Source organism: Coregonus lavaretus, assembly GCF_964263955.1.
Source record: "Coregonus lavaretus genome assembly, chromosome: 37".
NCBI lineage: Eukaryota > Metazoa > Chordata > Actinopteri > Salmoniformes > Salmonidae > Coregonus > Coregonus lavaretus.
In genome coordinates this window covers 25,694,196-25,717,457 of record NC_140024.1, presented here as the reverse complement: position 1 = coordinate 25,717,457, position 23,262 = coordinate 25,694,196, and the positions used below count along the sequence as shown (strand labels likewise).

The window sequence follows — 23,262 nt, the reverse complement described above, 5'->3', positions numbered from 1 at the left end:
GAGGGAGATTATCAGTGGTCTTGTATGTCTTCCATTTCCTAATAATTGCTCCCACAGTTGATTTCTTCAAACCAAGCTGCTTACCAATTGCAGATTCAGTCTTCCCAACCTGGTGCAGGTCTACAATTTTGTTTCTGGTGTCCTTTGACAGCTCTTTGGTCTTGGCCATAGTGGAGTTTGGAGTGTGACTGTTTGAGGTTGTGGACAGGTGTCTTTTATACTGATAACAAGTTCAAACAGGTGCCATTAATACAGGTAACGAGTGGAGGACAGAGGAGCCTCTTAAAGAAGAAGTTACAGGTCTGTGAGAGCCAGAAATCTTGCTTGTTTGTAGGTGACCAAATACTTATTTTCCACCATAATTTGCAAATAAATTCATTAAAAATCCTTCTGGATTTTTTTCCCTCAATTTGTCTGTCATAGTTGACGTGTACCTATGATGAAAATTACAGGCCTCTCTCATCTTTTTAAGTGGGAGAACTTGCACAATTGGTGGCTGACTAAATACTTTTTTCCCCCACTGTATATAGGGAATAGGGTGCCATTTGGGATGCATCCTTTGATATTCTCTTTACCAGAGTCAACTACACAGATAAAGATAAAGAAAGGCAATGTTTTAATTGCTTTAACATTTTTGGAAAAAACATCACAAATATTTACATTAAAAAATACTTCATTTTGTGTCTCTAGAGCGGTTGTATACATGTTGAATATACTGAGACGTACAGAAGGTGGGTTCCCACAATCCTAACCTTTACCATTAGTGGGGAAAACGCACAACTGATCCAAGATCAGCATCTAGGGGCAACTTCCCACTACTACCCATTTTGCAGAATGCAGATAGAGGGAAAGGACACAGATAGGGCCCCAAAGGAATGACCCCAGAACAAAGAACAGAGGAGAGGCTGGACATACAGGGCACTGAAATGATACTGGACACAGCTGTTTTTGGTTGAGTTAAAAGCCTTAATACAATAGATTTTACATTGATGCTGGAGAGGGAAAAAATATATATATAATATGCTAGGACAGATTACACAGAATGAATACATTTAGATATGTGTACTTGTTGCAAAAGTCTATTGCAAAGACATACAGTACTTATGACCTGTAATCCATGAGAAAGCTAGAGTTGGAACTCTACTACCAGACATATTTGTGTCCCAAATGGCACCCTATTTCCTATATAGTGCACTATTTTTTAACAGAGCCATATGGGGCCTAGTCAAAAATAGTGCGCTAAATAGGGAATTGTATGCCATTTGGGACACAATCATCCCACTGGGAACAGACGTAATTTCATTGAAATGACGTGGAAACAACGTTGATTCAACCAGTGTGTGTCCAGTGGGATGGTTTAACACTTATTCCCCCTCAGTATGTCAACATTTCACTCCTCAAGGTACATTAGAGCAGTCAGTTGATTTGACAGAATAACTGTTGTGTTTCCCCTTCCTAATCGAGTCAGTTTGACGTTGATATCCCATCATCAGTGCCACTCAGTGACATCGGACTATTGCTGATTGTTTTCTAGCCTGCTGAACTGAGTGCTGTATAGTTTAATATATACTTTCCGTGATAATATTACGATTATTCCATTCCAGCTTTCTGGAAATGTCAAATACAATATGTTTTTGCCTAAATTGTTTATTTTAAATACATACAGATCATACATTTCGTCTCATAGGGGCCGAATCCTAACTTGAGATCCACTCAATTTACTCACACTCCAATTGACATCAAGGCAAGAATTCACACCAAAATCAGAGTCAGTTACTTTCAGGGATCATCATCTCAAGCCAGGAGTTTTTCCAAATGATGTTACCTGAACAGGAAAAATTATAGGCCCTATTCATAGGTTTATCAATCGTCATACATTTCCAGTAGGTTTTTTGAAGGTTGGTCGTAGGTTTTTTAAGGTTGGTCGTAGGTTATTTAAAGGTTAGTTGTTAGTTATTTTAAGGTTGGTTGAAGGTTACAGGCTGCCGTAGATCCTCTTGATGGTCTCTCCCTCGCCCTTCTCAATGATGCCCTTGTCGATGTAGGAGTCCACTTGCTGGTCCATGAAGTCCCTCAGTTTGGACAGGTCGTAATCTGGAATACAATACACAAGGATAGAGACAGATTATAATCTAATCTGGAATAATGTGAACAAGGATTGTGTAAACCCAACCCTGAAACTAAACAAAAAATAATTTGCATGTCATATCATAGTGGTCCTCTGTAGCTCAGCTGGTAGAGCACGGCGCCTGTAACGCCAAGGTAGTGGGTTCGATCCCCGGGACCACCCATACACAAAAATGTATGCACGCATGACTGTAAGTCGCTTTGGATAAAAGCGTCTGCTAAATGGCATATTATTATTATTATTATTATAGGAAAAGACACAGCATTCACACAGATTTGTCTGAAGTGGGCAGTTCGGATTTGTCACCTTAAGCCCAAACATATCGTACTTTAACTAAAACAATGATTTATTGACTTAAACTGTTGTGCAACATCATGAGTAAGCTCTGGCCATCGTCTTTCAGCTCAGAAAAGTGGATTTCTACTGGTGTGGGTGTTTAAGAAGCAGCACATGAGAGCCAGGAGCTCACAACAAGTAGTTCTGTTGGCGTTCAAACAATCATTTATATGATAAAGAACCAGCATCCTATCAAGACACTATAGAATATACATGTAAGTGTACATAGAAGGGGTAGGAGCTGGGAGGAGGAGTGTGGAGGAGTGAGGAGGAGTGTGGAGGAGGAGTGTGGAGGAGGAGTGTGGAGGTGGTTGTGATAATGATGGTGATAAGGAGTCAAGCAGAGAGAACTGTCCATCTGTTCCTTTAGCTACAGTATGTACAGACAGAGAGCCACCCTGTACCACTGACTAGAACACACACGCCACACACGCTAGCATGCACATACACACACATCTCTAATGGAAGGAGCTGGGCCAGGGTAAATATAGTAAGTGGTGTGTTGCCCAGTCGACCACTCTGTTTCTATGACTGTGTAATGTTTTCCCCCAGCTGTACTGAACAGAGAGAGAGAGAGCGACAGACAGTCAGACAGACAGACAGAGAGAGACAGAGAGAGAGAGAGAGAGAGAGAGAGAGAGAGAGAGAGAGAGAGAGAGAGAGCGACAGACAGTCAGACAGACAGACAGAGAGAGACAGAGAGACAGAGAGAGAGAGAGAGAGAGAGAGAGAGAGAGAGAGAGAGAGAGAGAGACCTAATGGGTTTTAAATAACAGCCTGCGTTGAGCTGATGTTTCCATAACTCATTATAATGTCACTCAGTAAATTGTGCTTATAATATACAAATGATACAGAAACACATCAAAACATCCAATATAATATATGTGGCTAACCCAGATGCTCTATTATACTCTATGGGGGAATCTGGAGAATCTCCATTGAAAATGCTTTTAGGCCAGACCTGCAGTAGCCTTCACCTGCTTGGGAAACCGGCCCTATATGCACTGGGTATGCACCAGTACACCATTTACAAACCATTCCCTACACATTACAAACTGTTCCAGGGACTTTTGAGTGACTTCATAACTTATTTCCACAACTGTTCATATCTGGGTGAATAGATCTTCTGGTGAATAACACAACAGTGTCAGTACCTGATGAAAGCTCACTGGCATACTCAAACAGGAAGTGAAACCTCTTTCCTACTGTGTGGTGTGTGTGTGTTTTCCTCTATGAGTTGCTCCATGTTGACAGGGCCCTGACACTCCCTATGATCTCCCTGTCAGGTGTCTCCCCTGCTGCGATCAGTAAGGACGAGAGGCCCCTCTCTTCCCAGACACCCACAGGACTGCCTGACTGGCATACTAATGAACCCCAATGGGTACAGAGAGGAGACCTGCACTGAAGACACACAGTGGCGATGCATCACGTGGGGCAGGTGGGCCGAGGACCCACCAAAATCCCGGAGATTTGCATGCAATTCTGTTATTTAATGTCACAACAATATACTGCATCATATCAGTTAGCAAACAATTGATTTTATTTTTTTAATGGCTTGATCTAATAAAGCATATGCGGTTACTTTCCCATTGTATTATCACTTTCCCATTGTATTTTGGTTTTGGTACATTTTTGTTGAGTAAGGCAGCTCCAAAATGCAGCTATTTCAGTCTCGCTGAGAGGAGAGAGAGGAGAGAGAGGATAGAGAGAGAGGAGAGAGAGGAGAGAGAGGAAAGAGAGAGAGAGGAGAGAGTGTCATGGGCCTCTCACTCCACCGGGTTACCACCTTAATTTTCTTCCACTCTGCTCACCACTCTCTCTACTCAGCCTAACTAGCTCCACCTGTCCCTGCTCTGCTCTGCTCTAATTACTCTGCCAGCTGCGCTGCATTACCCACTACCTCTCCCAGTATTTAAGGCCCTGTCTTTCAGCTCTCCGGTGTCAGATCGTCTGCAAAGCTCACACCCGGAACCTGTTTGCTCGCGCTTCTGGCTCACCCTGGTTTTGTGACCCCGGACCTGCCTGTTTTTTGGATACTCTTCTGCCTCAGGAGATCCAGACCTGCTTCTGCCATTACGACTCCTGACTACTCTTCAATCCCGGTAACTCTGACCAGCCTTCTGCCTTGCTACTACGTATTTTGGATTTCCCTTGAACTGTACTGCTGCCTGGTTTCATTCCGCCCTGTTGTGTCTGTGTCTCCCCCCCCCAGGACTTCTGGACCACCCACCACCGGCTTCATAGGACGCATCGCTGCCACTGGGGGGGGCACAGACCCAGCGCATTGGACGGGATCCCTGTTACCCCTGGAGCCTTCATTCACTCCCTACTTCCCTTTTCCCCTTAAGTTTCATAAACTTTCTGGTGTGACGCAATTGTGGTCCTCTGGTCGTCTGTCTGAACCGTGACAGTACGATCTGACCATTATGGACTCAGCGCACACTTTCCCCGACATGGAGACCGATGAGCATGAGCAGCAGTTCCAGCAGCAGCAACAACAACTCGCCATGATCATTCAACTCCTCACCAACCTTACCCCAGCCAGTCTGCCCACCAGCCCAGCCCCCGAGTTACCTGCCCCGGTCATTGCAGCCGCTGCTCCGGAACCCAAGATTGGAAACCCCGAGCGGTTCAACGGCGATTCAACCCAGGTCCGGCCATTCCTGACTAGCTGCCGACTTCAGTTCTCCTTGCAGCCAAGGACCTTCGCCACGGAGGGGGCTAAAGTTGGGTATGCCATCACTCACCTGACGGGCCGAGCTCGACTCTGGGGAACAGCAGAGTTCGAACGTCAAACCCCCGCATGTGCAACCTTCGACCTGTTTGCTGAGGAGATGCTGAAGGTGTTTGACCTGGATTCACCCACTGCAGAGGCGTCTCGTGAACTGTTCAGTATTCGACAAGGCAGACGTACAGTCGCAGACCATTCCATCGACTTCCGAACCCTGGCTAGACGAAGTTCTTGGAACACACCATCGTTGGTGGACGCGTTCTTCCATAGTTTGGCTGACTATATCAAGGACGAGTTGGTCTCCCATGAACTGCCTTCCACTCTTGATGAAGCCATCGCACTGACTGTCAGGATCGACAGAAGGATACAGACCCGTCGTCGTGAGAGGGGGCGCCAAGGTCCACCTACTACCGGCATTCGGAGAGATCCGACTGGGCTCCTGTCATCTACTGCCACTCACCCAGGTCAGCTTGATCAGTCTGAGCCTATGGAGATTGGGCGAGCCTCCCTCACTCCTGCAGAGCGCCAGCGCCGCTTCACCTCAAACCTCTGCCTCTATTGTGGAGGTGATGGACATCGTGTGGTAACCTGCCCTTTAAAGGGCCGAAGCTCACCGGGCATAGGGGGAGTCCGGTTGAGTTCAATGACCATCCAGTCCTCCGACCGCAAACCCCTGCTGCAAGTTCACCTCCGCCTCTCTGACTCAACTCACACCCTGGCTGCTCTGGTGGATTCTGGCGCCGAAGCCAACATAATGGACATCAAGCTGGCACGCCAACTGGGACTGGAGAACCTCCGTTTGACACCTCCTATTCCTGCCCGGGCACTGGACGGACACTTACTCGGATCGGTCACTCATGTCACGGCCCCGGTCTCGATGGGTCTGTCCGGAAACCATCAAGAAACTATCCAGTTTCACCTGCTCCCCTCTCCAGGCCAACCCCTCATCCTGGGTTACCCATGGCTCCGCCGGCACAACCCTCAGCTCGACTGGGTGACCGGGGTGATCAGGGAGTGGGGAGAGGACTGCCACCGAACCTGCCTGCTTGCTGCCGCACTACCCCCTCGGCCAGTACCTACTAACTCCGCTCCTGACCTCTCCAATGTCCCAGAATGCTACCATGGTCTCAGAGAGGTGTTTAACAAAGCAAGAGCCACATCTCTGCCCCCTCACCGACCGTACGACTGTGCCATCGACCTCCTCCCTGGAACAGCTCCTCCAAAGGGTCGTCTTTATTCGTTGTCTGCTCCTGAAAGAAAGTCCATGGAGGACTACATCAATGGCTCTCTGTCCGCAGGATTAATCCGTTCATCTTCATCTCCTGCTGGTGCTGGCTTCTTCTTTGTGGGGAAGAAGGACGGATCTCTTCGCCCCTGCATCGACTACAGGGGACTCAACGACATCACAGTGAAAAACCGTTACCCTCTGCCTCTGCTCACCTCTGCTTTTGAGTTGCTCCAGGGAGCCACTGTTTTTACCAAGTTGGATCTCAGAAACGCTTACCACCTAGTGCGGATCCGGGAGGGAGATGAATGGAAAACCGCATTCAATACACCAACAGGCCACTACGAGTATCTGGTTATGCCTTTTGGCCTCACCAATGCTCCTGCTGTGTTCCAGGCTCTAGTGAATGATGTACTGCGGGACATGTTAAACAAGTTTGTCTTCGTTTACCTGGATGACATCTTAATCTACTCCAGAAACCTGTCTGAACACACCCGCCATGTCCAGCAAGTCCTTCATCGTCTTCTGGAGAATTCCCTCTACGCCAAGGCAGAGAAATGTGAGTTTCACGTCAAGACAGTGGCCTTCCTGGGGTACATAGTGGCAGAGGGAAGTATCCAAATGGATCCTGCCAAAGTATCAGCAGTCACTTCATGGCCAGTTCCGGAGAACAGAAAGAAGCTGCAACAGTTTCTGGGGTTTGCTAACTTCTATAGGAAGTTTATCCGGAACTACAGTACCGTTGCTGCCCCTCTCACTGCTCTAACCAGCACCAAGCAACCCTTCACCTGGACCCCAGCAGCCGACAAAGCCTTCAGTACCCTCAAGGTGAGGTTCACCTCCGCTCCCATCCTCCAGATGCCTGATGTGGACCGGCAATTCATTGTGGAGGTGGACGCCTCGGATGTGGGAGTTGGTGCTGTGATTTCTCAGTGGGCTGCGGAGGATAGGAAGCTCCATCCCTGTGCCTTTTTCTCACGTCGGTTGTCCCCCTCTGAGTGCAATTACGACATAGGGAACCGTGAGCTGCTGGCTGTGAAGCTTGCCTTGGAGGAGTGGCGTCACTGGCTGGAGGGGTCCACCATTCCATTTCTCGTTTGGACCGATCATAAGAACTTGGAGTACATCCGCACGGCCAAACGGTTGAACTCCAGGCAGTCCCGCTGGGCCCTGTTCTTCACCAGGTTTAATTTCACTCTGTCATACCGGCCTGGATCACGCAACACCAAGCCAGACGCCCTCTCCCGTCAATTCCAGAAGGATGACACCCCCTCCAAGGACCCTGTGTCGATTCTGCCAAGTCCCTGCATCGTTGCAGCTCTGACCTGGGCTGTTGAGGAACAGGTGCTGGAGGCTCTCCGTAACCAGCCAGGTCCCAGCACTTGCCCAGCTGACCGCCTTTTTGTCCCCGAAGACCTGAGGTCCCAGGTCGTTCAGTGGGGACATGACTCCCGCCTAGCTTGTCACCCTGGCTCCACCCGCACTTACAACCTGCTCGCCCAGAGGTTCTGGTGGCCCTCTCTGAGGAAGGATGTACGGGAATTCGTCCAAGCCTGCCCCATCTGCAACCAACACAAGTCGTCCTGCCAGCCCCCAGCCGGATTGCTGCAGCCCCTGCCTGTGCCCAGACGTCCCTGGTCTCACATCGCCCTTGACTTTGTCACGGGGCTGCCCCCTTCAAGTGGCATGACCGTCATTCTCACCATCGTTGACCGTTTCAGCAAGATGGCACACTTCATTCCCCTCCCCAAGCTCCCAACCGCCAAGGAGACCGCCCAGGTGGTCCTGGAACACGTCTTCCGGATCCACGGACTGCCAAAGGATGTAGTTTCTGACCGTGGTCCACAATTCTCCTCCGCTTTTTGGAAGGAGTTCTGTCACCTGCTGGGAGCCACAGTCAGTCTGACTTCCGGATTCCATCCCCAATCCAATGGGCAGTCAGAGCGGGCTAATCAGGAGCTCGAGAAGGCACTGCGATGCATGACTTCACGCAACCCCCACTCCTGGTCGCAGCAATTGACATGGGTGGAGTACGCACACAATTCTCTGACCTGCTCTGCCATCGGTATGTCCCCTTTCCAATGTGTTTATGGATACCAGCCTCCTCTATTTGCCAGCCAGGAGGAGGAGGTTACTTGCCCATCTGCACTTGCTTTTGCCCGTCGATGTCGCCGCACCTGGTCACAAGCCCGAGCCACACTCCTCAGATCCGTTGCCAGCTACACTACCGGGGCCAACCGTCGGAGAATTCCTGCTCCCACCTACCATGTTGGTCAAAGGGTGTGGTTGTCATCGAAGAACCTGCCACTCAGGGTGGAGTCGCAGAAGCTGGCACCTCGGTTCATTGGCCCATTCCCTATCATAAGAGTGATTAGCCCAACTGCTGTCCGGCTCCAACTGCCTAATTCCCTGAGGGTGCACCCCACTTTCCATGTGTCTAAGATTAAGCCCATCCATGAGAGTCCGCTGGTCCCTGCTGCGCCTGGTCCTCCTCCTCCACGGCTCGTCGATGGTGGTCTGGTTTACACCGTCCGCCGCCTGCTTCGGTCCAGACGGAGGGGTAGGGGTCTCCAGTACCTCATTGACTGGGAGGGCTATGGACCTGAGGAGAGGACCTGGGTGCCAGCTAGTCGGATTGTGGATAGGACTCTCATCACCGCTTTCCACCAACGGCATCCTGATCAACCTGCAATCCGTAGGGGCCGCCCCAGAGGGGTCCCTAACCGTCCGGCCCGCTCGGCTTCCTGTCCTGTGCCTGATCCTGTCTCGGGACCTGTCCCATCTCCCGACCACGGCCCTCCGGCTTCCTCCGAGGATGAGGACGTTCACTCGGACCGTTCGGAGGAGTTCTAGCCCTCCTCCGGCTCCCCTCCTCCCGCCCGGCGTGGTGTTGCTCTTGGGACTTCTGGGGCCGTCCCTTGGGGGGGGGGTTCTGTCATGGGCCTCTCACTCCACCGGGTTACCACCTTAATTTTCTTCCACTCTGCTCACCACTCTCTCTACTCAGCCTAACTAGCTCCACCTGTCCCTGCTCTGCTCTGCTCTAATTACTCTGCCAGCTGCGCTGCATTACCCACTACCTCTCCCAGTATTTAAGGCCCTGTCTTTCAGCTCTCCGGTGTCAGATCGTCTGCAAAGCTCACACCCGGAACCTGTTTGCTCGCGCTTCTGGCTCACCCTGGTTTTGTGACCCCGGACCTGCCTGTTTTTTGGATACTCTTCTGCCTCAGGAGATCCAGACCTGCTTCTGCCATTACGACTCCTGACTACTCTTCAATCCCGGTAACTCTGACCAGCCTTCTGCCTTGCTACTACGTATTTTGGATTTCCCTTGAACTGTACTGCTGCCTGGTTTCATTCCGCCCTGTTGTGTCTGTGTCTCCCCCCCCCAGGACTTCTGGACCACCCACCACCGGCTTCATAGGACGCATCGCTGCCACTGGGGGGGGCACAGACCCAGCGCATTGGACGGGATCCCTGTTACCCCTGGAGCCTTCATTCACTCCCTACTTCCCTTTTCCCCTTAAGTTTAATAAACTTTCTGGTGTGACGCAATTGTGGTCCTCTGGTCGTCTGTCTGAACCGTGACAGAGAGAGGAAAGAGAGAGATAGGAGAGAGAGGAGAGAGAGAGGAGAGAGAGGAGAGAGAGAGAGAGGGAGGAGAGAGGAGAGAGAGAGAGAGAGAGAGAGAGAGAGAGAGAGAGAGAGAGAGAGAGAGAGAGAGAGAGAGAGAGAGAGAGAGAGAGAGAGCAGAGAGAGAGGAGGACCTGCACTAAACACACACAGCCAAAAGAGCAGAGAGAGAGGAGAGAGAGGAGAGTGGGGAGAGAGAGGAGAGGAGAGAGAGGAAAGAGAGAGGAGAGAGGCGAGAGAGAGGTGAGAGAGAGGGGAGAGAGAGGAGAGAGGCGAGAGAGAGGGGAGAGAGAAGGACCTGCACTGAAGACACAGCCAAAAGAGGAGAGTATACTGTATATATAGAGAGGACATGTATCAAGCATCTCAGAGTCGGAGTACTGATCTAGGCTCCGTTTTTCCCTGTCCATGTAATCTTATTCTTTGTGATCTAAAAGGGGGAACTGATCCTTAATTAGCTCTCCTACTCTTAGGTGCTTGATAAATCCAGTCCCTGGACAGTACACTAAGGAGAGAGAAAATACACTCACCATAAGAATATCCTAAACTCCTAAAACATAACTATAACTAATTATAACTCCAATATAACAACAAACTCTAAGTGTCTGTGTTTATGGCTGTACAATAGACAGCTGATTGGTTATTTAGGAGGTCCCAGTGGTCCTCCACACCAGACAGTTAGACTGGGCTGGTCTCATAACAATGCATAGACTACCCTCATTAACATTTCATAGTCTTCTACTCAATTAACCGCCAATAGGAATTGACAGAACACTTGGCTGACAGTTACAGTGTCATAACCAGGAAATTTTAATATAATAATAATAATAATAATGTTCTGGTCTGGGTGCTCTGCTATGAGGGTTGACACAGTTAGATGAGGGTAACTGGGAGTGGACACACATGGAAAGATACACGCACACGCACACACACACGCACACACACACACACACACACACACACACACACACACACACACACACACACACACACACACACACACACACACACACACACACACACACACACACACACACACCAGTAATTAGGGCAGCAGACTCATCAAGTCTGTGTCCCAGATCCAAATGGCATCCTATTCCCTATGGAGTGCACTACTTTTGACTAGGGCCAATAGGGTAGTGCAAGTAGTGCACTATATAGGGAATAGTGTGCCATTTGGGATGCATGCCAAGCCTCATCCATATTCATGAGGTGTGGGGGTAACGCATCACCCACCACACGTATTTTAATTGCAAATCCAGACGGACAAAGCAGACTTTAATTGAACTATTCTTCAGTGTGTCTCCGCAGATAATTTGTGACCAGACACAGTTTTCAGTAGGAGGGGAGGGCGCGCGCGTGTGTGTGTGTGTGTGTGTGTGTGTGTGTGTGTGTACTAATGTTGGAACGTTACTTTAGCTGAAACTGTACACTGAACAATGGGACTGTTTGGGTCCTCCAGAGATTGTATAGATTCTCCAGACAGACTCTATGTTCAGTATGTAGGACAGCAGCCAGCCCTGTTGACTCCAACACCAATCCTACACCAGACAGATAAGGATCTTGCTCTCTCAATTCAATGGGGCTTTACATTGTTTACATTGCCAAAGCAAGTGAAATAAACAATTAACAAAAGTGAGCAGACACAAAACAATATAAACCAAAAACGATTCAAATTTAACAGTAAATATTGGACTCAAAAAGGTTTAAATAAGACAGACAAGTGTTATAATATCAGCTATGTACGGTGTTTTAGAAATGTGCAACTCTCTCTCTCTCTCTCTATGTCTTACCGTCTTTGCCCTCATCTTTGTTGTGTTTCTTCAGCCACTCAATGTTCTTCCTGATGGCTTCCAAGTAGAGCTCAGACTTGCCTGGGTGATCTAAAAGAGAAAGGGAGGGAAGGAGAGAGAGATAGAGAGAAAGAGAGTGAGAGAAAGAGAGGGAGAGAGGGAGAAAGAAAAAAAGAAAGAGAGAAAGGAGAGAGAGAGAGAGAGATAGAGAGAGAGAGGGAGAGGCAGAGACAGAGACAGAGACAGAGGGACAGAGAGACAGAGAGACAGAAAGAGAGAGAGAAAGAGAAAAAGTGTTAGCACTTCCTGCATCGAACAGCAGCCATTTTGGGTCTATATTACAGTCTTAAAGCAGCCATTTTAGGTCCATATTACATTCTTATATAGGAGCCATTTTGGGTCTATATTACAGTCTTATAGCAGACATTTTGGGTCTATATTACAGTCTCATGTTGCCCTCAAATGCTCCTCGCAAGTGGGAAATACGAGGTTCCAACTGGGTTATAACCACTTGAACGACCCTCACAAGTTCGGCATTCAGTGTGTATATTACAGTCTTATAGCAGCCATTTTGTAGATATAGTAATGTACTAACTGAGGTGCGTTCAACAAGGGAAATAGTTTGCGAACGTTGGCTAATGTTAGCTAACATATTCAATTTGTTTTGTGTTAGACGAAGATAGAAGATAGTGTGCGGCGAACGTAAGTGTCTGTTTCGTGTCTTAACTGCCTCTAAAAATAATCAAGTGGCCATATTGACTTTCTACTATATTTAGTAGCAATAGCTAAGTCATTTTCAGTTTGAATATTGTCGCTAAAAGCCAGAGTAATCCTTACAAAAAGAAGCTGTTTGATGTTTCATGGTAACATTTTGAAATGTTCATTCAAATCATTCAACTGAAAGTGTTACTCTGGCAACATGTTCGCTGCAAACAGAAGCCTTGTTGAACTCGCCTCTGGTCTCGGTGGACGGCGCTTCTTCCTTGGTTGAGTCTTTCAGGTTCTCATACTCCTTCTGCATCTTGGCCGCCTCTGCCTTGGTGTTGTCATCGTCCTCTGGGGTCTTCCCTGCAACACAGACACAACAACAGTCAGTTACCACCAACCCAACTCAACCCGACTAAACCCAACCCAACTCAACCCCAACCCCACCACACCCGACCCAACCCCACCAACCCCAACCCAATCCAACTCAACCCAACCCCACCACACCCAACTCAACCCAACCCCACTACATCCAACCCAACTCAACTCAACTCAACCCAACCCAACCCTAACCCCACCACACCCAACTCAACCATCCCAACCCAACCCCAACCCCACCACACCCAACTCAACCATCCCAACCCAACCCCACCACACCCAACTCAGCCCAACCCCACCACACCTAACCCAACACAAACTTAAAGGGGAAGTTCAGTATTACACAACCTGCCTGAGCAAAGTACCCTTACCTTAACCTTACATTTACCTTAACCTTTCCCTTAACTGTACATCAAAATAAAAAACACAGAAGGGAATAATGAGAAGTACATCGACTGGGCAATATTTACCTGACACTAGTCACCGAGCCACCGTGAGGTCAATCAGGTGGAATGATATGAGGAGGACAGGTGACTGGGTGATATTTACCTGTAGGTGTGATGATGCCAGGGTTCCCCAGTGTTTTCCCCAGCTTGTTCTTGGTCTGCAGAGCGATCATAGCATCCAGGTTCTCTACAGGAGGATAGACATATAGAGGTTAGACAGGTCTCCACAACACCACTCATTCAGTACACAGTCTATATTCTCTATTTCTCCGTTCCTCTTTTTCCTTCCTTCTATTTCTCCCCTGCTCCACCTCTCTCCTCTCTTTCCACAGCACTACCCATTATTTCCTATCTTCTCTATTTCTGTTCCTCTCTGTCTTTCCTATCTCTTCTACACTCCCATTTCTCCTTTTCATTCCAGAACACCACTCATTATACTATGAGGGTCCTGATTCCAGAACACCACTCATTATACTATGAGGGTCCTGATTCCAAGAAAACCGCTCATTATACTATGAGGGTCCTGATTCCAGAACACCACTCATTATACAATGAGGATCCTGATTCCAGAACACCCCTCATTATACTATGAGGGTCCTGATTCCAGAAACCCGCTCATTATACTATGAGGGTCCTGATTCAAGAACACTGCTCATTATACTATGAGGGTCCTGATTCAAGAACACTGCTCATTATACTATGAGGGACCTGATTCCAGAACACCGCTCGTTATACTATGAGGGAGGGTCCTGATTCATCTCTTCAACAGACACTCCACGTCTAGTAACCAGCTGAACTGTCCAGTTGATACTAAATACAGCTGTTCTGTGAAACGGCCAGTTCAGAGAGCGCTCTCTCTCTCTCTCTCTCTCTCTCTCTCTCTCTCTCTCTCTCTCTCTCTCTCTCTCTCTCTCTCTCTCTCTCTCTCTCTCTCTATCTCTCTCTCTCTCTCTCTCTCTCTCTCTCTCTCTCTCTCTCTCTCTCTCTCTCTCTACTGTAGAGAAGGCTCTGTGTCACAGCCCCCGTGTCCTGCTGTTAGTGACCTTTACCCCCCCCTCACTATCTCTCTCTCTCTCTATCTCTATCTTTCTCTCTCTCCTTTATCTCCCTAAGGCAGATCAGTTGTGTGTAACAGAGGTGACTCATCCCTATCCACAATCATGGGTCACTGCGGACACAATGGCCCGTTGCCTGGCAACCCATAATTCCATCCCCACGTCTCCACGGAACCTAAACATAATGTCGTCGGGGTTGCCAAGGAAACCCCCGTCTATTACGTAATGTATTCAATTTGGTCTTTATTATCAGTGTGTGTTATCTTTGTCCTGCTGTCTAAACGACACTAGTCACCGAGCCACCGTCAAGTCAATCAGCTGGAAGGATATGAAAAGGACACGTCACTCAATAGCAACGCACATAGATACACCGCAACATGACGCACCAGGGTAAAGTAGAGCCATATATAGCTGGAGATCTCAATACATGACTCTGGAGATTGTCTAACTAACATTACTGGTGTAATGTATGTAGGTGTCTCTAAAAGGGTCTCCAGAAATGTTGTGATGACAATAAATGAGGTGGTATCTGCTTTGTAGGGTATTGGTGATGTTGGTGTTGTGTGAGGTTCTCAGCAGGAAGCACAGCGCAGGAGATCAATAGGTCAATAACTGATCAGAGGTTATTACCGGAAGTATTGATTGGTTGTGTTAAATGTTGTATTTATGGACCTGGGTGGCTGGGATCTGTTATTGTGGTGGGGCACGCACACACACACATACACACACACACACACACACACACACAAATAGACACAAAAACATTCTCTCTCTGTTTCTCTCTACACAATCACTACTCCAGCACAACAGAATATCTAAAAAGGTTCCACTGCCTATCATTTCAAATCAATGACAGAAAACTTAAATACCTGTCTGTGTGTCTGCCTGCCTACCTGTCTGTCTGTCTGTCTGTTTGTCTGTCGGTTACTCACACTTAGCCAAAATGTCACAGAAAGATAAGAAAAAGATGCAAACAGAACATCACAGTGTGTGTGTGTGTGTGTGTGTGTGTGTGTGTGTGTGTGTGTGTGTGTGTGTGTGTGTGTGTGTGTGTGTGACCCTCATAAATCTGTAAAAGCGAGGGTCGTTCCTGTGACATTTATCTGTCTGAACAGAGGCACTATGCTCCACTGCACAAACAGATAACACACACACACACACACACACACACACACACACACACACCCACTACCACCACCAACAGTCAAGTCACATCCTGGATATAAACTGTGACATAGATAATAATCTCTGATATATAGATGATTAACTGATATATGTTTTACCAAGGTAGTATATAGATGTTATTGTATAGATAATAATCTGTTTTACCAAGATAGGAGACTCCCTCTTCAGGTGTGATGGTTCCATATTTCACCATCATCTTGACAAAGTCAATCAGAGTCTTCATGATAGTGATCAGAGTCTCTCTCTCCTGGGCGTCTTGTTCTGGAAACATCACACACACACACACACACACACACACACACACACACACACACACACACACACACACACACACACACACACACACACACACACACACACACACACAGGTGTGTTTGTTTGTGTGTGCATGTGGTGTTTGTGTGTGAGAGAGAGCTAGCATGCTTGGGTATGTTTGTGTGTGCATGTGTGCATGTGTGTGTGTGTGTGTGTGTGTGTGTGTGTGTGTGTGTGTGAGTGTGTGTGTGTGTGTGTGTGTGTGTGTGTGTGTGTGTATCTGTATTCCTACCTGAGTCTAAACTCTTTAGCAGATGGTAGAAGTTGGGGAAGTACTGAAGGTCCTGAAGACCATCCTCTGGGCTCAACTCATTTCCCTCATTTCTCTCTCCCTCGCTCCTCTCCTCCTCCTCCCGTTCGCCCTCGCTCCTCTCCTCCTCCTCCCGTTCTCCCTCGTTAACTCTATCCCAGGTGTTATCCACTGTGTCATCAATGGCCGCCTGATCTTCATCATCTTCTTCATCGTACCGACGGTTGGGGGACCCAGTAACATCCTGGGAGGAGAGAGGAAGAGAGTTAGACAGCATCATCATCACCGTCACCATCACCACCGTCACCAACACCATCACCATCGTCACCATCACCATACCAGTGTCTGATGGGAGGCATGCTGAGAATCGAAAAATTCTCAAATGTTGTGCAACTAAATTGGCCTTCTATTTAATTGAATTTAGCCTTATCCCAGATCGTACCATGCTAGCGTCGGGATTATCGTCATCCTGGTCACCCCGGGTTATGGGATAGTCCACTCCCAGGTCCTCGATCTCATTGTTCTTTGCGTTCTTCGTGATGAGGTCCTGAAGAGCCTCGGCTACCTCGTATTCCAGACTGTCTGCCTGGCTGTCTGTTATCTGGTGGAGGAAAGGAGGTTGAGAGGGAGGGATCGAGAGAGCGAGAGCAGGAGAGGGAAAGAAAGATAGAGAGAGAGCAGAGAAAGAGAGAGCGAGAGAGAGAGAGAGAGAAAGAGAGAGAGAGAGAAAGAGAGAGAAAGCAGAGAGAGAGAGAGAGAGAGAGAGAGAGCAAGCTCTTCAGTAAGTGCATCACTCACTATAAGAGGGGGATTCCATGAATCAACCCCACTGTGAACTGTTAATCACAGTCTCTGATTCACACAACTACACACATACACCAGAAACAGGCTGGCCATAGGGAAGTTCAGGCAAATGCCAGATGGGCTCGTCCATCTTTAGCCCAGTGGGCTGGTCTAAATTGGGTTTTGTTTTGGCAGAATTCTCATTATTTGACCAATAATGGGGGCCTTGAGGGAAACAATGGGCTGTGTTAGTAATGCCCAGGCCGATTTATGGTCTCGGTCCGTCCCTGACTTACAGTGTCCATCAGGGTTGGGATCATGAAATGTTTTATTCAGTCAATTCAGGCAGTAAAATAAACATTTAATTCCAATTCCAATTTTTCTCAATGCTTCCCTATGAGATTTTTGTTTTACATTTGAATTTCAGTTTACTTCCTGAACTGACTGAATTGAAAAGTAATTGATCCCAAACCTGATGTCCATTTGAGGGAAGGCCAGAAACATTGACTATCACACAAGAACGTTTTGGGAGCCATTTCTGTCTTCTGTTTTTGCCAGACAGCTGGACCTACCAGGCCCAGTTTGAGCAGCTTGGAGACAATCCTGTCAAACACCCCTCTGTCGTCCTCCTCGTAGATCTTAGTAGCGATCTTCTGGACGATGTCTTCAGCCGTTAGAGGGGTACCATCCACCTGCCTGAAGCTCTCTGGGTCATCTGCAATCACAACCAAGGACACGACAATATAAAAACACCTATGTGGTTGTGTGTTTGAGTTTGTGTGTGTGTGTCCCACTGGGTGCAACACAGATCTGTCAGTTATGAATGAGCTGCAGGCTCCTCTCCTCTCCTCTCCTCTCCTCTCCTCTCCTCTCCTCTCCTCTCCTCTCCTAAATCTTTCTGTGCTCACTAGGTTTATCCCTGTGCCAGTATGACTCTTATGTAACAAACTAAAACGCTGAGACTTAAGGCTGTATGTAGCAGTAGCAGACCAGGAGACAGATGGCCAGCACACACACACACACACACACACACACACACACACACACACACACACACACACACACACACACACACACACACACACACACACACACACACATTGCAAATAGTCCAACAGCAACAACTCTCAAGTTATGAAACTGAAAATAACTCAACCAGGTTTAGCTGAATCGTCACTACGTTAACATCACAGTACTTGTTTTCCTCTGCCTCTAAATAATATAAGAGAAGGGGTGTATCTGAGCCATATAGACCCCATACACAACAAAACAAGCTAAACTAGGTAGAACTCAACACTCAACAGTACATGTTCATAACAGTTCACTACAGGTCATTCTCTTTCTTTAGATCAAATAAAAGATGTGCCTCCAGGCTGATCTACTGAGAATACGGTATTCAGGCTGATCTACTGAGAACACGGTATCCAGGCTGATCTACTGAGAATACGGTATCCAGACTGATCTACTGAGAATACGGTATCCAGGCTGATCTACTGAGAATATGGTATCCAGGCTGATCTACTGAGAATATGGTATCCAGGTTGATCTACTGAGAATATGGTATAACTGATGAGGTGCCTTAGTTTCAGAGCCAACAGCAGTACAGTACAGTAGAGTAGAGTACAGTACAGTAGAGTACAGTAGAGTACAATAGAGTAGAGTAGAGTAGAGTACAGTACAGTACAGTACAGTACAGTACAGTACAGTACAATACAATACAGTAGAGTAGAGTAGAGTAGAGTAGAGTAGAGTACAGTACAGTACAGTACAGTACAGTACAGTAGAGTACAATACAATACAGTAGAGTAGAGTAGAGCAGAGTAGAGTACAGTACAGTACAGTAGAGTACAATACAGTAGAGTACAGTACAGTAGAGTAGAGTAGAGTACAGTAGAGTACAGTAGAGTACAGTACATTAGAGTACAGTAGAGTACATATGAGGCTATTTTTTCATACACTAAGAATATAACCTTGACCCAGATCCTGAGAGGAGAGAGACTTGGGGTCAGACCATAATGTCTCTATTCCCTTTATAGTGCACTACTCTTGACTAGGGTTCATACAGCTCTTGTCAAAAGTAGTGCACTACATAGGAAATAGGGTGCCATTTGGGATGCAACCCATCAGCTCCTCTGAGAGGATCAAGAGGGGCCCCCTGATTGAATACTTCACATAAATCCTTCCATATTGATTCCATTCTTTGAAGTGATCTGATCTGACATGACTGGATAGGTGAAAACCATGTATTGGGGCCTGTGCATTCACCTGTCCGACCATGTTAGATCAGTGATTAGGTGAAGGAAGGGAAGAAGGAAGGAAGGATTCAAGACGTATTTGAACAATGCCCTTCTTTTCTGTATGGTACCTGACATTTGACCCCAAGTCTAAAACAGTAGTTAACTGCTTCCCCGGAACTAGGTCGAGATTAAATACTGAGTCTGTGAGAGACGGGCTGTGTCCCAAATGGCACCATATTCCCTATTTTATACACTAGTAGTGCACTATATAGGGGATAGGGTGCCATTTGGGAGGTACTAAGTGTCTATAGTCTCCTGTAGCGATGGAGGAAGAGGATTTAAGGCTTGTAGCTTAGCCTTAGCACTTCCACTGTCTCAGCCAACAGCCTGGGGAGAGATAATCCTCTCTCTCTCTCTCTCTCACTCTCTCACAGCAGCGCAGGGCCTCAGACCTGACCTCACTATAGAGGGATCAGACACAGGGAAGAGCCCTATCAGACACACAGGCTCAGAGCCAACAGGCCCAGACAGGACAGGAAAAAAGACAAAGACAGGGACCCTTTGTCTACCTGGAACCACCAGAACAGCTTTGTTTAGAAACATTCAGATTTGGTCTATAGGTCAACCATAGTTATATACAGTAAAGAGTCAGTCCAAGAGTCTGTCCAAGAGGCCATTAATGTAACATTCGGTCTGGTTAGGGACAGAAGACAAAGTCAAATACCCCTAATAGGTTCCCAATATAGTCTAATAGCTCACTGAGCTTAAAGGCATAACCTTGCGGAGATAATGATAGTCGTACTTGCTGTAGTACATTCATAAACAGACTAAACTAGATACCTTGGTACTTGCTGTAGAATAAACAGACTAAACTAGATACCTTGGTACTTACTGTAGAATAAACAGACTAAACTAGATACCTTGGTACTTGCTGTTTTCCATCTTGGTTGAGTCATAGTCTTCGGCTAGCCGGCGGTTCTTGGTGGAATCTGATTCATCTGGGAAGTAAGGCTCCTCCTCCAGGCTCTCTCTGACTGGTGTCTCATTGGTCTCTTTTGACCTTTGACCTTCGGCCAGGGACTTGAGCAGAGTGAAGTCATCGTTCTCTTGCTCTGGCTCCGCCTCCTTCACCTCTTTAGGCTCCGCAGCAGATTTGGTGTCTGAGGGGGAGAGGGAAATATTTAAGAAGCTATACGAAGCTTCTGCCTCTGGGGTTGCTCCTCTTGAGCCAAAAGGAGTCCATTCTATGGAGAGAAATATTGTCCAGAAAGGGCACACCTACCCTCACCCCATACATTGTTAGCCTAAAACTGAGGATTTGTGTGTTTTCATCAACTAAACTTCCATAGTGTGTCTTTAAATAGAGAAGCCAGCAGCCAAACCACCTTGTATCACTCTGCTGGCTTTCCTCTGCAGCTAAGCAGGGTTGGGCCTGGCTGGCTTTCCTCTGCAGCTAAGCAGGGTTGGGCCTGGCTGGCTTTCCTCTGCAGCTAAGCAGGGTTGGGCGTGGCTGGCTTTCCTCTGCAGCTAAGCAGGGTTGGGCCTTGCTGGCTTTCCTCTGCAGCTAAGCAGGGTTGGGCCTGGCTGGCTTTCCTCTGCAGCTAAGCAGGGTTGGGCCTTGCTGGCTTTCCTCTGCAGCTAAGCAGGGTTGGGCCTGGCTGGCTTTCCTCTGCAGCTAAGCAGGGTTGGGCCTGGCTGGCTTTCCTCTGCAGCTAAGCAGGGTTGGGCCTGGCTGGCTTTCCTCTGCAGCTAAGCAGGGTTGGGCCTGGCTGGCTTTCCTCTGCAGCTAAGCAGGGTTGGGCCTTGCTGGCTTTCCTCTGCAGCTAAGCAGGGTTGGGCCTGGCTGGCTTTCCTCTGCAGCTAAGCAGGGTTGGGCCTTGCTGGCTTTCCTCTGCAGCTAAGCAGGGTTGGGCCTGGCTGGCTTTCCTCTGCAGCTAAGCAGGGTTGGGCCTGGCTGGCGTTCCTCTGCAGCTAAGCAGGGTTGGGCCTGGCTGGCTTTCCTCTGCAGCTAAGCAGGGTTGGGCCTGGCTGGCTTTCCTCTGCAGCTAAGCAGGGTTGGGCCTGGCTGGCTTTCCTCTGCAGCTAAGCAGGGTTGGGCCTGGCTGGCTTTCCTCTGCAGCTAAGCAGGGTTGGGCCTGGTCAACCCCTAGATGGGAGACCACAAGGACTAGTGAAATTCAGGGTCCATATTCATAAAACATCTGGGAATAGGAGTGCTGATCTAGGATCAGTTTTGCCTTTTAGATTATAATGAATAGACACTTTATGATTTATTTTTATTTTTTATTTTACCTTTATTTAACCAGGTAAGCCAGTTGAGAAAAAGTTCTCATTTACAACTGCGACCTGGCCAAGATAAAGCAAAGCAGTGCGATAAAAACAACAACACAGAGTTACATATGGGGTAAACAAAACATAAAGTCAAAAATACAACAGAAAATATATATACAGTGTGTGCAAATATAGCAAGTTATGGAGGTAAGGCAATAAATACGCCATAGTGCAAAATAATTACAATTAGTATTAACACTGGAATGATAGATGTGCAAGAGATGATGTGCAAATAGAGATACTGGGGTGCAAATGAGCAAAATAAATAACAATATGGGGATGAGGTAGTTGGGTGGGCTAATTTCAGATGGGCTGTGTACAGGTGCAGTGATCGTTAAGGTGCTCTGACAACTGATGCTTAAAGTTAGTGAGGGAAATAAGAGTCTCCAGCTTCAGAGATTTTTGCAATTCGTTCCAGTCATTGGCAGCAGAGAACTGGAAGGAATGGCGGCCAAAGGAGGTGTTGGCTTTGGGGATGACCAGTGAGATATACCTGCCGGAGCGCATACTACGGGTGGGTGTTGCTATGGTGACCAATGAGCTAAGATAAGGCGGGGATTTGCCTAGCAGTGATTTATAGATGACCTGGAGCCAGTGGGTTTGGCGACGAATATGTAGTGAATACGGGGCCTGAGCCACGGACTGCAGTAGGTGGTCTTGGAACCGTTTATTTTATTATGATCCCTATTAGTTGTTGCACATGCAGCAGCTACTCTTCCTGGGGTCCACACAAAACATAAAATACATGTATAGGGTGTCCAATCAAAAACACACATTTTAATATGTTAACTGTGTAGATAATTGTCTAAGAAAACCAATGGTCCAAACATTATGTCTCTATAATAATCCGTTTAAAGGTTATTGGAGTTTTTACCCTTGTAGGATGGCCAAAATTAAGGTGACTGAAACAATGGAGCCAGAGAAAGAAAGTGGTCAAACATCAGGAAAATGGCATCGCGTCAGCTAGGCTGGATTCTGTGCATGAATTAAGGCTACTGGCTACTCGACAGGCTCACTTTCCTGTTGAACTAGTCATCTTTCTTCTCCAATCCACAGGACATAAAACAATATAGAGGTAAGATGGATATAGATTTTGAGACATGACATGTAGTATTTTCATATCTTAGTATACGCTTTTCATATTAATTCGAAATTCCTGTTCTCACAAAAACAAGCATATCTCTGTGAAATGTCAATGAAGCACTGAGCGTATACCAAGCTTTTTATTTTCAGCCTTTTACATTAAATTCAGCTTGTGGCTAATTTTGCTTTTTGTGACCGGTGGAAACAACTTTCAAGACGATGACCACAAATTACAAAATACTACCTGCCCCACAGTTTGGGAACCACTGTGTTAGAGAAAGACCCCACTGAACGATTAAAACATGAATAATCATATTTGTATTGGTAAAATTAATGTAATTAATTTAACATAAGGAAGTTAAATTTGATCAGCAAAGCGCGTTTTCACCAACTCTGGGCTGAGTGGGTGGACACCCTACACAGTACAGAACAGTTAAAGGCAAGAACAACACCAGACCATACTGCATTATATTGAAAAATAAGATAAAACAGTTATATATTGTGAAGACACCAAGAGACACCAAAAATATTTCTGACACACTATTCACATATACTGTACATATTCAAATGTATGTAATAACAATACTGATTGATTGGCTGTGAAGTATCCGCTTACCTGCAGACTCCACTGCAGCTTTCACATCATCT

At 47.2% G+C, this 23,262-nt stretch overlaps 1 protein-coding gene across 1 annotated transcript in view; it reads right to left on the bottom strand.

The window, feature by feature from the left end:
- Positions 1-950: 950 nt before the first annotated feature.
- scg3 (secretogranin III) overlaps positions 951-23,262 on the bottom strand; it is a gene marked incomplete at its 5' end in the record, with an annotated part of 23,595 nt that continues 1,283 nt past the window's right edge. Inside the window, 9 exons of the mRNA XM_084154259.1 lie at positions 951-2,094; positions 11,847-11,936; positions 12,801-12,914; positions 13,479-13,562; positions 15,760-15,876; positions 16,163-16,424; positions 16,623-16,781; positions 17,536-17,678; positions 20,121-20,406. Of these exons, the coding sequence (XP_084010385.1) occupies positions 1,976-2,094; positions 11,847-11,936; positions 12,801-12,914; positions 13,479-13,562; positions 15,760-15,876; positions 16,163-16,424; positions 16,623-16,781; positions 17,536-17,678; positions 20,121-20,406 (1,374 nt within the window). The 3' untranslated portion in view covers positions 951-1,975. The remainder of the gene's footprint in view (positions 2,095-11,846; positions 11,937-12,800; positions 12,915-13,478; positions 13,563-15,759; positions 15,877-16,162; positions 16,425-16,622; positions 16,782-17,535; positions 17,679-20,120; positions 20,407-23,262) is intronic.